At 35.0% G+C, this 15,774-nt stretch overlaps 1 protein-coding gene across 4 annotated transcripts in view; it reads left to right on the top strand.

The window, feature by feature from the left end:
* Positions 1–15,774, top strand: part of PIK3CA (phosphatidylinositol-4,5-bisphosphate 3-kinase catalytic subunit alpha) — an 86,349-nt gene that overhangs the window by 36,480 nt on the left and 34,095 nt on the right. For 3 of the 4 annotated variants that reach the window (XM_042903406.1, XM_042903402.1, XM_042903404.1), the window contains 5 exons: positions 11,115–11,542; positions 12,089–12,298; positions 13,915–14,165; positions 14,688–14,933; positions 15,591–15,676. In XM_042903406.1, the coding sequence (XP_042759340.1) occupies positions 11,191–11,542; positions 12,089–12,298; positions 13,915–14,165; positions 14,688–14,933; positions 15,591–15,676 (1,145 nt within the window). In that variant the 5' untranslated portion in view covers positions 11,115–11,190. Of the gene's footprint in view, positions 1–10,923; positions 11,543–12,088; positions 12,299–13,914; positions 14,166–14,687; positions 14,934–15,590; positions 15,677–15,774 lie in introns of those variants that run through there. The other variant, XM_042903403.1, reaches the window with a different exon arrangement.

Raw genomic sequence — 15,774 nt, 5'->3', positions numbered from 1 at the left:
TAGTCAATTACTTAATGTAGAAGATGGGCTGTGTTGTTGGGTTTTAGCCCAAAAAGATCATTCCTGCCCATTTTCAATCAAACCAAATATGATTAAAAGGCATTTTTTTTTAACATGAAATCAGTGGTATGGTCTATGTAATTCGCCTTCACTTCTCTCTTTTCCTAACTGGTTGTTATTTTTTTTCGGTCCAAGAGCCAAAAGTATTTGTAACTATGACTTTGCATTTTTGTTTCTGTTGCTCATTCCTTTTTGTCTGTTTTTCTTTAAATAAGAAAACCAGTATAATCTCATGTATGAATGTAAAGAAGTAGATTTTACAAATTATGTATAGCATAATTCTAAAATAAGATTTTTTTGGCATGTAGTTCTATATGTTTTTTTTCTTATGTCTCTTGTTGACTTGTGTGATTGTTTTATCATTATTGAAATATGTCAGATACCCATTTGATGCTTATGCTCTGCTCAAAGTGTACAAACTGAGTTAAATAGATACAGGTCTCATCCTTTAGGCATTTTGCAGTTCATTAAGAATACAGAGACAAGGGGCGCCTGGGTGGCTCAGTCGGTTGAGCATCTGACTTCGGCTCAGGTCATGATCTCATGGTTCATGAGTTCGAGCCCCGCATCGGGCTCTGTGCTGACAGCTCAGAGCCTGAAGCCTGCTTCGGATTCTGTGTCTCCCTCTCTGCTCCTCCCCTGCTCACACGCTGTCTCTCTCTCAAAAATAAATAAAGATTAAAAAAAAATTTTTTTTTGAAAGAATACAGAGACAGATATAAAAATGAGGACAGAAACATGTCTACAGATATCAAGTACATAAGCAAAATACTCTGCATCAAAAATTTTTTCATAATTATGAAATCGGCTTGAAACCATAAAGTTCTGGCCCTTTTCTGGACCCATGGATCTTGATAGAATTGATCCAGTAGATAAGAAAGGGAAATTTTATTGAGTTTTCATACTCTAAGCACTGTGCTAAGGATTTTATATGTATTATTTCATTGAATTCTTATAAGTCACTGTGGGATAATAACTTTTTATTCACTTTGTGCAAATAAGAAAACTCCTGGGGAGGTTTTACGGACTGCAGAGTTCTCCAGAGGGTCAGTAGAGCTGAGGATGATGGAGCAGTGATCTGAACCAAAGCAGAAACATTGGTTAGGCCATTTCTACTGTACCCTTAGAACTAGACTGCTCTCATTTATGTTGTTTTCTTTGCTGTTAAACACTGAATAATACCATAGTTGAAAAAATGTAGAGGTTTCCAAAATGTTTTCAGGTCCATTGATTGTTTGCTCGGGGTATTAAGATGTTAAAGCTCAAGTCACTGGTTAGATTCTCTTTATGGAATCATTAGCTTTGTCCTTTTCTTTGGGCAAAAGAAGTCACCCTTAATTCTGTCCACCTGTCTTATCAGTACATGCCATCAGTCACAAGGTGTGCTGGCTAATAAGGAGGAACCAAAGAATTATAGCAAAAATATACTACTACCAGAAAAAACAAGGTGAGGGGCGCCTGGGTGGTGCAGTTGGTTAAGCATCTGACTTCAGCTCAGGTCATGATCTCAAGGTTTGTGTGTTCGAACCCCACATCAGGCTCTTTGCTGACAGCTCAGAGCCTGGAGCCTGTTTCGAATTCTTTGTCTCCCTCTCTCTGTGCCCCTCCCCCACTGGTGCTCGCTTGCTCTCTCTCTCTCAAAAATAAGTAACAATTAAAAAAAAAACAAAAATTTTTAAAAAATGAAAAGCAAGGTGAAATATTAATGTATTTTTATCATTTGAAGTACTAGTCATTGTTTCAGTTCTATATTTTGAAATCATAATTTACCATGTACTGCCATCTTGATCTAAAAAAGTAAATGGAGTTTCTAAAGTTGCCTAATATATACCATTGACCTCTGACTGCCTGCTGCTTGTTTTATGTGGAGATATAATAATCCGCCTTTACTCCCTCACAAAGAGAAAAGAAACGTTTCCTGGAAAACTATGTCATTGTGGAATCATTTGTCTTATTAAATTGTATGATATTGTGAAATATCTCTTGTATTTTCCACATGGTTTAACTACATTTACCTTTCCTCATAATCGTATCTATCCCTTTGTCATCTCTATCTGTGAATATTTAGTCTCCTTTTGAGCTTAAATTTTAAGAAATTTCATTCTACCACACACTAAAATTTGAACTTTTAAACTTTTAAAGTTCAAATTGGTAAAATTAGTGATTACATGTTTTGAGATTTGGTAAGGTTTCTTTACATATCTATATAAAATATGGAATTTAAATTCATTATGTAATAACCTAAGATCAAGTATTTGTTAATCTATACTTCACTTCATTAACGGCTCTTGTGCTTGTTTACCCCATTTGATTCTGCTATTCACCTTGGATTCTTTTAACCCACCTAAATAAAGTCCTTATTCACATTTACTGATAATCACAAATCTACATTGGCATAGGCATTACTGATTTAGACCTTCACTGTTTGTCGTTATTTTAAAAAAATCCATTAGCACAGACCCTTCCTAAGCCCATCTATGAACCTCGTATTTGGGAACCCTTGTTTTAAATAACCCATTAAATCTCTCAAGTGTATTTCACAGCACTGTGAATTTAATAGTGAAAATGAATTGTATGCCCTGCTAAAGGAATTTGAATTTTCTACATACCAGTCATGAGAACTCGATTTTCCACCCCCAAGTTGTTAAGGTCTGTGAATAACTAAAAGAATGAGTTAAATCTGTTTTCTCATGGTCAGCTTGTAAAGGTCAGTAAAGGACAGCATTTTGAAAGAAGTGGATAAAATACATCCTTCCAGCACTAGTGTATATTACAGCTGTCCCTTTGGATTCACTCCAACAACAGCTCAGTGACTCTTGGAGGAAGAGAAATTTTAGAGGCCCTAACCGGGGCTCATGAAGAATTATACCAAAAAACACTTGCTTCCCATGCATGTCCACTGCAGTGAAATTTGTTTAAAATCACGCTTCTTACCCTTCAAATCCAGTTAGTCTTTCGGTGTTTTTGATTTCCCTTTATCAGGTATCTTTGTCCATCTCTTCTGTTACTATTGGTACTTCTCTTTGTTTCAGTCCCTTGTTACATTTTCTCTGGGATAACTTCAACAATTTAATTTTCCTGCTTACTTCTTATCCTCTAGGGCTGTGGTGACCCAAAAAAGACCTTATCCTGGAAGAGTCCATAGTCTAGTAGCAAGTCAAACATGGATATGTTTAATAACTTTATTAAGAATAAACAGTCATAGATATATATGTAAGAGACGGGGTAACATTAAGAAAGAGAGTAACTGGGGCGCCTGGGTGGCTCAGTCGGTTGAGCGCCGACTTCGGCTCAGGTCACGATCTCGCGGTCCGTGAGTTCGAGCCCCGCATCGGGCCCCTGTGCTGACAGCTCAGAGCCCGGAGCCTGTTTCAATTCTGTGTCTCCCTCTCTCTGACCCTCCCGCATTCATGCTCTGTCTCTCTCTGTCTCAAAAATAAATAAACGTTAAAAAAAAATTTTTTTAAGAAAGAGAGTAACTAAATGGAAGTATTTAAAGTAACTTTTAAGGAGAGTAATCAGAGTATAGAATTAATAGTCTAGATTTTCATCATGTTCTTTCTGTAAAAGTACAGAAGTTTTTTATTTTGTTTTATATCAGACTAAAGTAAGGATTCATTTGGTAATTAAAAACAGGAAAGCATGTTTTCTAGTTAATGAGCAAATAAAAAGATGGAACTGAACTAGCAATAAAACTACATGTTAATGTTTCCCTGTTGATCTCTCTGAGAATGAGGGGTGAAAATATCATGTCAACATATATCTAAATACACTTACTGGTTTATAAATGTATCCATTAAATCAAATAGCATTGGCTAAATGTATCAGTTAAATGAGAAATAAGTATTTGTAAAACTTTTGGTCATTCAGTAAACACTTATGAAGCTTCTGTATTTGTGGAACATAGATCTCTAGGAAACACAAGCTGCTTATTTTAGCAAAATTATGGCTGTTTGAGGTGATTAAGCTGCCAGTGGAGTCAGTATAGATAACCCCCTAAATTTCCAAGTGTATACTTCAAAATAGCTTTATTATTTCTGGTGACTTTTAAAAAAAATTCTTTTAATGTTTATTTTTGAGAGAGAGAGAGACAGAGACAGAGAGACAGAGTGTGAGCAGGGGAGAGGGAGAGTGAGAGGGAGACACAGAATCTGAAACAGGCTCCAGTCTTTGAGCTGTCAGCACAGAGACCAATGCAGGGCTCAAACCCACAGACCATGAGATCGTGACCTGAGCCGAAGTTGGACGCTCAACAGACTGAGCCACCGTGGTGCCCTGTATTATTTTTAATGACTTTCTGATGCAGATGTACTATTGATTATTTTAAAAACAGTTAAATGTGTTTAAAACATACATTTTGAAATTGAGACCTGAATTAAAATACCTAAAATATACTTTATATTTTAAAGTAATCAAGTCAGAAAAGGTCTCTGCAGTCTTAGGGTGTGTTTACAGAGATTCATAATTCACAGGTACATACTAGATTTTGGTTGCTGCATTTTGAGATGAGTATTAGTTAGCAAAAGAATACTTTAAGTATTTAATATTTAAGTATTAAGTATTTAAGTATTTAATACATTAAGTGATGACAAAGAAGCTGATGATAAACTATCTTGCTTGAATTATGGCTAAAGGAATTGGAGGTAAAAAGACCCAGAAAAAATTCTAACATGACAAGCATGTGAAGAGGTAGAAAAGGCAGAAAGTATGGAATGAAGATTAGAAATAATAATGTTTAGGGATAACTTTAGAAATGCTCCACAAAAAATTCTGTATCAGGCAGTGAGCTCCCCAAACTGAAAATATCCAATTAATTGACTTCTGAGATACTTTCCTATTTCAGGATTTTGACCTCACTGGCTTAAAATTAATGCTTCCTCTCCACCTCAGCCCCAAAGGACTTTGAGTGAAAGTATACGATGATGGTAAAAAAAAAAAAAAAAAAAAAAGGCAGGGTTAGGGATGATTTATTAAGCAGCATGCATTTAGAAAACTCTCCAGTTGATATCGGGTTAATTCTGATAACTTATCAGAGATCAGCAAACTTTTTCTGTGAAGGGCCAGATATTAAATGTTTTAAGCCACATGGTCTCTATAGCATCTGCTCAATTCTGCTGCTATAGTGGGAAAGCATTATTTACAATATATAAACACAATTTATTGGATGTATTCCCATTTAAATTTATTTGCAAAAGCTGGTGGTGAGCTGGATTTAGCATGTGGGCCATAGTCTGACAATCTTTGCCTTAAATGATGAAACCTGAAAATACCCTTAGATTAATATAAGCGAGGAGAGGCTTTGAATGTAGGAATTTTAAAAAATTGTCAAAATGTCATTGTCTTCTTAGACTGAAAGAGTGCACATCCGATGTTTAAGTTGAATTGTCCAATGAATTAAGAAACCTTTCACCATAAAAGTCAAGTGACAATGGAGAATCTGACACTATTTTCTGCCGTTCATTTCTGCTGCTTATTTTGTGCTTAAAGTTGTCTTTACTCCACCTGAACAAACCCATCAATCTCACTTGGACTGGTAATGAACCTTCCAAGAACCAAAGACTTTCAGTGCCTCCTGCCCAAACACAGTAATTTTTAACAGTAATTTTAACACCGGGACAAGGAAGTATACAAAAATCTCTGATATCTGTTACATATTTTGTGCTCCCAAGTTTGTATTGCAAAGGTTCTCGTGTCCTCATTTGGTCTGTTGGTCTCTAATGTATAGACGGTTATAAAATGGTAGTCAAGTGTTGATGCTGACTAGAAATGAATAACTGAAGAAGAGGAAGCTACTATCACATGCAGGCAGGCCACAGCTGAGAAGTAACCATTGACTGCTAGAAAACAAGGAGATGGGGACATTTTTAAAAGCACCATCTCCAACCTGGGGTCATTGGGTTTAGGGCCAAAAATACACTCAGAGTATTCAATGATGTTGAAGAGCTTTGCTGTATTGTGTTTCAGAATAGCACAGTAATTGGTTTTATAATGAAGACTGTAACTCATCAAGAAAAGGGTAAATTGTGGGGGTGCCTGGGTGGCTCAGTTGGTTGAGTGTTTGACTCTGGATTTTGACTCTTGATCTCTTGGCGATCGTGAGATCGAGACCCCTGTCAGACTCTGTGCTGAATGTAGAGCCTGCTTAGGATTCTCTCTCTCCTTCTCTCTCTGCCCCTCCCCTGCTCATGCATGTGCCTGCTCGCTCTCGCTCTCTCTCTCTCTCAAAAATAAATTTTAAAAAATTAGGATATGTAAAACCAATTTATTTCCTAAGAATCCTGAATACTTGTTGATTTTTCAGTATATGCATATTTAGTACTGGCATTCTGAACTCAAAAGCCCAGTAGAGTATTAGTTTTATAGTGATTTGTTGCCCTCTATTGCTTTTCAAATAAGTTATTTTTCTTTGTAAATAGATTATGCACTTACATTTGGATAAACCTTTATCAGCAATTGGTTTTTTTTCTATAAAGGCCCTTTTATTTAAAATGTTATATATGTATATACACTGATTTCTTAACTTTAGGGATTTTTTTGTCCAAATTCGGGGAATTGAGAAGGTATGTTTTTGTACCTTGATTTAAGGCTTATTTGATTATATCTTGTATTTAAAAAAATTCTATGCATATATATGAGAGAGAGTGTGTGTGTGTGTGTATATATATGTGTGTATATATATGTGTGTGTGTGTGTATATATATATATATGTACATTTTTTTTTTAGAGAGAGATTGGGAGTATAGGCTGGGGGGAGGGGCAGAGGGAGATGGAGAGAGAGAATCTCAAGCAGGCTCTGTGCCCAGTGTGAAGTCCTACATGGGGCTCATCTCACCACCAGGAAAACATGAGCTAAGCCAAAACCAAGAGTCATACACTTAACCAACTGAGCCATCCAGGTGCCCCTGAAAAGAAATATTTTTTAAAAATCTGAAATTTAAAATCATGGAAAAAAGTGTCATAAAGTTCTTTATTCAAAATACTTTAGAAGACTCTGTTTTACTTATAATGTACTACATAAAATTTAAACTCCTTAACATGGGGTCTGCCCACCTTTCTGGCCCCTGCCTACCTCTCCCGTCTCCCTCCTGTCACATACCCTACCTATTCCCATGCATTTCAGTCTCAAATAATGAAAAACTTGTATTGCTGGTAACAGGCTGTGTCCTTTCAGTCTGTGACTTTGCACGTGTACTCTTGTGGCAATCTAAAATGCTTTCCTCATCCATCTCACCCATGTCCAAGCTACCTTCTCTGCAAAATCCCTACTAATCTATAATATTCTCCTTAAATTTTATCTTGCTGGTGCCTTCTCTAACTTCCTTAGGCAGTTGGGACAATTCCTGTGACTCTTCCAAAGTGCATGTTCTGTCTGATAACAACTTTTCCATTTTCAAAGTTGTTTTTAACTTCATTCCCCAATAAACCCTGAGTCCCTCAACAACCAAAGAGAACACATTTTACTTACTTTAGTTTTCATAGCATATTTAGTCTAGAGCCTAGCACAAGTAGATATTTCTCAAAAAAAAAAAAAAAAAAGGTGAAGGGGGAATAACAAGGGACAAGGGATTCCTTACTTAAGCTGTAGATGGCTGTACCATTTAAATAGGAATATTAGGAGTCTGGGGAACTAGAAACAGCTACGAAGGTGCCAGCCTCTGAGCCACTCAGTACTATTCCAGACTTGTGTGTGAGCCTTCCATTGCCAGTGCTACCTTCAAGATTCAGCTCTTGAAACTAGCACTGCTTTATAAGGCTCATTTACTTGCCTCCCTAAGAGAACTCAAACCCCTTTTTCCATCCCCATCTGGTACCATTCCTGGATAATTCATAATAGCTTGAAAAGATAGTGTGGGTGTACTTTACAGGTTTATTAGTAATATTTAACACTTATTGAGTGCTTACTGTATGCCAGTCTCTTTGCTTACATGTTTTTCATATATTGCCTCATTTAATACAACAATTTGATGAATTTTCTGCCATTATGCCAATTTAGCAATCTAAGAAGGGGTGGAAAGAATGAAGTTCAGTGAGATGAATTAAACTGCCCAAGGCAGCTACTTACTAAGGCAATGAGATTTTTTTTTAATGTTTACTTATTTATTTTGAGAGAGAGACTATGTGTGAGCACAAGCGGGGGAGGAGCAGAGAGAGGGAGAGAGAGATTCCCAAGCAGGCTCCATGCTGTCAGCGCAGAGCCCAACATGAGGCTCGACTCACAAACCATGAGATCATGACCTGAGCTGAGATCAAGAGTCAGATGCTGAACCAACTGAGCCACCCAGGCACCCCGCCCTCCCCACACGACAGGGAGAGTTTAAATCCTGTGTAACTTCAGACCCATTTTTCTTATTCACCACCAATGAGTATCACCTGGCTATAACTGAAGCCCAAACAGCAGAATGGTCATAGTGTGCACTTTGAAATCATCTAGACCTGGCTTCAAAATCCATAGCAAATAACTTCACATCTCTGGCCTTCAGTTTCCTGTAGGTCATTTTACATTATCATATGTAAAATGGTAATGCCTATGCTGAAAGGGTTATTGCCCACCTAAGTGTATGATATATGCGGACTAACAGTAATGTTAGCTCCATTCCCTTCTTTTACGCTTCTGTTTATGTGAGCTCTGAGGTAATGGTTTGTACAGAATAAGGCCTGACATAAGACAAATAAGAAAGTTAGCATCTTCTGTCTTCTAGTTAGTACTACCATAGTGCCAACCAGTGCCTGGCTTCCATGATCTCCAAGTGTTTTATGACTATGATCACATTTACTCTTTTAATGAGAAGAGTGTGTCTTGAATATTTAATGGTTGTTAACTGCCCATAAATATACCGTAGTAGGATAAAGATTAGAATCCATGATCTCTCTACTGTACTAGACTTCTCTCTTGGTAATTCTTAGGGAACATATGAGATTCTGAGATGTTATTTATTATATAAAATAGGTGCCCCTATGATTCCATACCATGGACCTGTTATTACTATTCAACAAAGCAAACTATAAACACAGCTGCTGTTTTAGTGTGGCTTGTGGTTTTGTTTTGTTTTTATTTGAACTTTTTTATGCAGGCAGATCATCATTTAAAAGTAGTCATTTGGCATTTCCCTTGCATTCTTCAAATTTTTTTGTATGTTTTAGAAAGCTTAGCTTAAGTCACTTCTATAATTATGCACATAGATTGATCCATCTGGTCTTTTTAGTAACCAATGAATTTTCATTTAAAAGTATAGGAAATAGAATAATTATATTTTAAATCCTATAACTTCAGTGGGACTCGTTTATAAACTTGAAGAAACATTTTCAACTATTAAAAATAGTTTTATATTCTTTACTGTCTTCCAGTTGATTTCTGTATTTCTAGAGATGCGAGAGGGCTTGAAATTTCTATTTCTATTTTTTAACTCCTTCATGTGTTAGAACTCTGAAGCGTACTGTAAGCACTTGTCTGCAACTGACCAGTGGAAATGTGTGCCCAAAGTAGGCCCTATTGCCCTCTAGCTCCTACTGGCTGTAAGGTGAAAGAAAGATGGATTGTAGGGGGCAAACCTAGATCTAGGGAGACAATTTAGGCTTTAGCAGTCTAGACAAGAAATAGTAGTGGCCTGACCCAGGGTACTAAGACTGGTAGTGGAGTATACAGATTCAGGGAATAGAATTAACAAAGTTGATGGATTAGATTTTGATGGGTATGACATACAGGAGTCAGAGAAAGAAAGTTTCTGGATTTAATTACTTGTGATTTTAATTATCCTATACCCAACAAACACATAATCTTCATACTCTTGACTTTGCCTTGTAAGGACAAGGGCCATGTCTATTTTATCCCATTATCATATTCCCAGGACCTAACATGGTCCTATAGAATAGCCCCAGTACATTTTTTTTTTTTTTTCAGCCCCAGTACTTTTTTAGTGACTAAACAAAGTGTCATTTATGGCTGTTGTCCACCATGCCTGAAGTTACCTGAGCTTTTGGTTCATTTCTCTAGCCTGACTTTCATTTCTTTTTTATTTCTTTAGTGTCTCTCACTTTACCTTTTTTACTGCCTTTAGAGTGTAGCTTACTGAATAAAAGAAAATATAAACATAAGTAGCAAGAATGAACTTGTGCTTTGTGGGTTTTGTAGTATCTTCTAAAGAATCCCCGAGATTGTTGACATCTTTAAAAATTAGGGCCTCTAATCATAATACTACTTAGTATTTTTAAAAATATTACAAGTACTCTAACACTGTACTAACAAAGAGAGTCAGTGGGTCTCATTTGTGTGTAGATCAATTCATTTCAATCAGAAGTATTAGTGGGTTATTTGATAAAGTAGATGAATCATTCAAATTCATCATATCTCAGGGAAAATGCATTGATGACACTTTATATTATAGTGAATATATACCTAAATTATACTTTCAAAGCAGAATGGTCTATGAAGTCACTTAGACAATAATCAGTACAAAGAGGGAAATTACAAAGATTAATTTAAGAAAAAGACTAAGCCATGTAATTTCCCATTACCACAGCGTGCAGATAGGGAGTGAAAAGGAAGATTTGACTTCTCTCGCCTTTACTCATCTTTAAAATGAGAGCAATGGACCCATGATCTAAAAGATCCTTTCCAGCTCAGATTCTCTTGCTCTAGAAAATAGAAGAGAATGATAAAGGTGATATGTGATGGGAATTTTAGTTTCAATTACAATTTACTGTTCATTCTTCCCATAGCTTCAGCTCTGTCTGATAAAACCTGACTTTTAAAAAATCTAGTAAAATAAAATGTTTTTAGTTAGTGATTTTATTAAATATAATTAAATTCAAGTAGTTTTTTTGGTTTGTTTTTTTTTTTTTGTTTGTTTTGTTTTTTTGTTTTTTTTCTAATTTCTGCTTTGGAATCAGTTCCTTCAGCCTAATTTGGAGCAACAGTCTCCATTAAAATATTTAAGATAAATGCTTGCCCTAACAATTCAAACTACAGAAAAAGTTTTTACATTTAGTAATGCCATAAACGTACTCTTCTATAGTTGTTTTTGTTTTAACATGTTTTTTTTCCCCCTTCGGTTTAGATTTCTGCTTTGGGACAGCCACGCATCTAATTCCTTAAAACAGTTTTATATGTAAAACTTGTAAAGAATCAGAACAATGCCTCCAAGACCATCATCAGGTGAACTGTGGGGCATCCACTTGATGCCCCCAAGAATCCTAGTAGAATGTTTACTACCAAATGGAATGATAGTGACGTTAGAATGCCTCCGTGAGGCTACATTAATAACTATAAAGCATGAATTATTTAAAGAAGCAAGAAAATATCCTCTCCATCAACTTCTTCAAGATGAATCTTCTTACATTTTCGTAAGTGTTACCCAAGAAGCAGAAAGGGAAGAATTTTTTGATGAAACAAGACGACTTTGTGACCTTCGGCTTTTTCAACCCTTTTTAAAAGTAATTGAGCCAGTAGGCAACCGTGAAGAAAAGATCCTCAATCGAGAAATTGGTATGACACAGTTTTTAACTAAATGGCATTGTCGTCCTATTCTAAAAGCAAATAACTGTGAAACTTAACTATTTTCTCATTACTAAAATATTTCTGTCTGAATCAGTTAATTACCTTTGTAACCTCAGGTAAATAGATTTTGAAATAAAAACCATTACAAATCTATAATAATCTTTTGATTATTTGGCTAAGGAACTATTTTTAACACCTTGGTGTTAAATTTTTCTTTAAGAAATATCATTTGTAGGGTTGGCTTAGATTTGTTATAGTCCAGTTTTGTTGTATTACTCTTCAAAAAAAAAATTACACGGATGTTTGCTACCTCTGATCCAAATCGCTGAATATATTATGTTCTGTATGTTAAAGATATTTGAGTCCTTGTCAACTCTTACTTTACTATATGTATTTATTAAAAATTTCTTTAAACCCAGAGAGACTTCTTTACTCTATTGTGATCTTCCAGATCTGTCAAATTCCCCATTTGTAAGAAACATGTTCATACTTTATGTTTAATAGAATGTTATATTCTTTATGTAATTTTTTAAGGTTTTGCTATTGGCATGCCAGTGTGTGAATTTGATATGGTTAAAGATCCAGAAGTACAGGACTTCCGAAGAAATATTCTGAATGTTTGTAAAGAAGCTGTGGATCTTCGGGATCTTAATTCACCTCATAGTAGAGCAATGTATGTCTATCCTCCAAATGTAGAATCTTCACCAGAACTGCCAAAGCACATATATAATAAACTAGATAAAGGTAAGAAAATTGTCAATCTACCGTAATTGGTTACTATAATAAAAATTTCTATCTGTGCCTATATATTTGTACAGTCTTTTTATTAGATGCTGGATGATAAGCTTCTTGAAGGCAGGGACTGCTTATGCTGACAAGATATAGCTGAGTGCCAAATACATATGTATGTAATGAATATTTATTGATTGAATGAATTGTGTGCATATGGTGCTGATCCCTTGGTGAATTCTGTATCTTAGAATAAAACTAAAGAACTTTGTGGAATTCATTATTACACAGTTACGATCAATTATCTTCTTACCAAAAAAATTATAAATAGAAATACTTTATGAAATTTTGGGAAAACTTTGCACATTCTTATCTTTTATCATATGTAGAAAGAAAAACAAATTTCTTAGTGGTAAATGCAATAATTAAATCTGATAGTGAATAATATATAAATTGACTTTTGATACTTAATGAATCAATTTCTAGAATTAAGTGAACATGGAAATTTATAAACTATATTATAGTTTGGGAAATGAAAATATCATTGTATCAGATAAATATCTGTATTTTCCAAGATAACAAAGTGAAGGCTTCAATTTGAAGTTACAGAATAAGTTAACTCTCACACACAATTAAATACAAAATTTTGATAGTAGAATACGTTAAGACATCTTATTACTATTCCACCCAAAATATTCAAAGTAGTTTAATGCAGTATAACATAAGATCTTCATTTGAAAATCTTCTCTACTCTAGTATACCTTTTAAAATGGAATTCTCTTGGGAGCACCTGGGTGGCTCAGTGAGTTAAGCGTCCGCCTTTGGCTCAGGTCATGATCTCATGGCTTGTGAGTTCGAGCCCCGCATCGGGCTCTGTGCTGACAGCTTGGAGCCTGGAGCTGCTTCTGATTCTGTGTCTCCCTCTCTCTCTACTCCTCCCCCCTGCTCATGCTTTGTCTCTCTCTCACAAATAAATAAACATTAAAAAAATTTTTTTAATGGAATTCTCTTTTCATTTTTTTCCAACATTCTTTATGAAAATTTTCCAACATGCAGTAAAGTTGAAAGAATTGTACTGTGAACACCCAGACCACTCTACCATCGTTTAAATCTTTCCATTTTCATCATCTTCCACCCTCCTCCCAGCTTAATTTATCTTAAAAGGAAAACATTTAAAGATTCATACTCTTTTCCTTCCTCCACCATCTTTTCTTTTATTCTGATTCAGCATTTTCTTCATGTCTCCATGATTCTTTCCCATAGTTGCCAGAAAGTCTTCTGTATTTTAAGTACTGTTGAACCTTTGATAGCATCATAAGTCACTTTTCACAGGGGTTGTAGTCATGAAGTATGTCATGAAGTTTAGAATGGAAATTAGCTTGGCCTCAGGTACTTGTTACCCACTAATCACAGTGTTGGGTGCTTGCCATAAAACATGAGATCTGAGCATGGTCTGGCAGCCCTATCATATTTGAAGATTTATGGTTTCTACCTGATATTTACCTGTACTTAATTAGTTTGATTATAAGTAATTTCCGATTTTGATTAGAATAATGGTAGTGCATATTTTTTGAAATCTGTCAAATGAAATTTATATGATGATTGCATCTAATAATGTTTTCCTGTTACAGGGCAAATAATAGTGGTGATTTGGGTAATAGTTTCTCCAAATAATGACAAGCAGAAGTATACTCTGAAAATCAACCATGACTGTGTGCCAGAACAAGTAATTGCTGAAGCAATCAGGAAAAAAACTCGAAGTATGTTGCTATCATCTGAACAACTAAAACTCTGTGTTTTAGAATACCAGGGCAAGTATATTTTAAAAGTATGTGGATGTGATGAATACTTCCTTGAAAAATATCCTCTAAGTCAGTATAAGGTGAGTAACAAGCTTCAAAAATATTAAATTTAAATTTAAAAGTTGGGGCAAATATCTGTACTTTTAGGACATACTTTTTGAAAATTCAGTGATTGTATTCATAAGTTTATTTTTAATACTGTAATTTATTTGAGAGATTGATGATGTGTTTAATTTGAGAGAATAGATGCTTTTTTTCCTTTAGGTTTTATGTATTTAATATTTGAGGCGTGACTGTAGATATATGGGTAAGCTGATTAAATTGTTTATTGCGATATAAACAGTGTTGGTGCACCACATGCTCAGTTGGAAGAGCATGTGACTCTTGATCTTGGAGTTGTGAGTTGGAGCCCCATGTTGGGTGTAGAGATTACTTAAATAAATAAAACTTAAAAAAAAAGATATAAACAGTGTTTTCATAATGAATATCCTTTGGTCATTGTTTTTAATTCCTTTTTTTGTTGTTTTTTGCTTACATGTTGCTTTTAAAATGAAATACCTTATAAGAAATTACTTCTCCCCTCCCCTCTTCATCTTTTACAGTACATAAGAAGCTGTATAATGCTTGGGAGGATGCCCAATTTGATGCTGATGGCCAAAGAAAGCCTTTACTCCCAACTGCCAATGGACTGTTTCACAATGCCATCTTATTCCAGACGTATCTCCACAGCTACACCATATATGAATGGAGAAACATCTACAAAGTCCCTTTGGGTTATAAATAGTGCACTCAGAATAAAAATCCTTTGTGCAACCTATGTGAATGTAAATATTCGAGACATCGACAAGGTGAAGTCAAGTGTTGATGCTTATTATCTTATATAAATTATTTTACATAAACTTTTTAACTGCATTGTATGTAATAATCTGTTGACCTGCACTGTGTTTCAGAGAGCTACAGTACTGCTCCTCTGCCTTAGCTGTTGCACAGTGTACAGTCCTTTTTCTGCAATTCTAATATCCATAATTCTAATATTCTAATAATTCTAATTTCCATAAATCTAAGTTCTTAAAACCAAGTGTTTACAGAATTCATTTGTCAGCAAAACCTGACCCAACCTGAAACAGGAATTTTTATAGTCTTTTTATATCCCATTTAGTATAAATATTAATGTGATTTGTTGCAGAAATATTAATGTCTTTATGGAGTGCTGTTCCAGCTGCTAAGAATATGAAGTAATATTTAGTATATGTACTAATTTATCTTCCTAAAATATGAAAAACTCTAAATTACATACCTTATTATATATGTGAAGGGAGAACAGAAAAGCTATATCTGAACAGAAACCTCTAATGGATCCTTCATTTATATCAGTTACATTATTTTACTATTGGTTCTGTAGTTGTGTGTGTGTGTGTGTGTGTGTGTGTGTGTGTGTGTGCACGCGCGCGTGTGTATTATGTTTGTATATATTTGTATACACATACTTTTTTTTTCTTTTTAAGATCTATGTTCGAACAGGTATCTATCATGGAGGAGAACCCTTATGTGATAATGTGAACACTCAAAGAGTACCTTGTTCTAATCCCAGGTAAGGAAGCCCTGTTAGTGTTTAGCAATGTAATCAATACAAGAAGCATTTTTTTTTTTTTTTTTGCATCATTAGTTTTATACAACTCATATAAATTA

This window comes from Panthera leo, chromosome C2, assembly GCF_018350215.1.
Source record: "Panthera leo isolate Ple1 chromosome C2, P.leo_Ple1_pat1.1, whole genome shotgun sequence".
Taxonomy (NCBI): domain Eukaryota; kingdom Metazoa; phylum Chordata; class Mammalia; order Carnivora; family Felidae; genus Panthera; species Panthera leo.
Note: the sequence above shows the minus strand (reverse complement) of the source record. Positions and strands in the feature narration are given on the sequence as shown.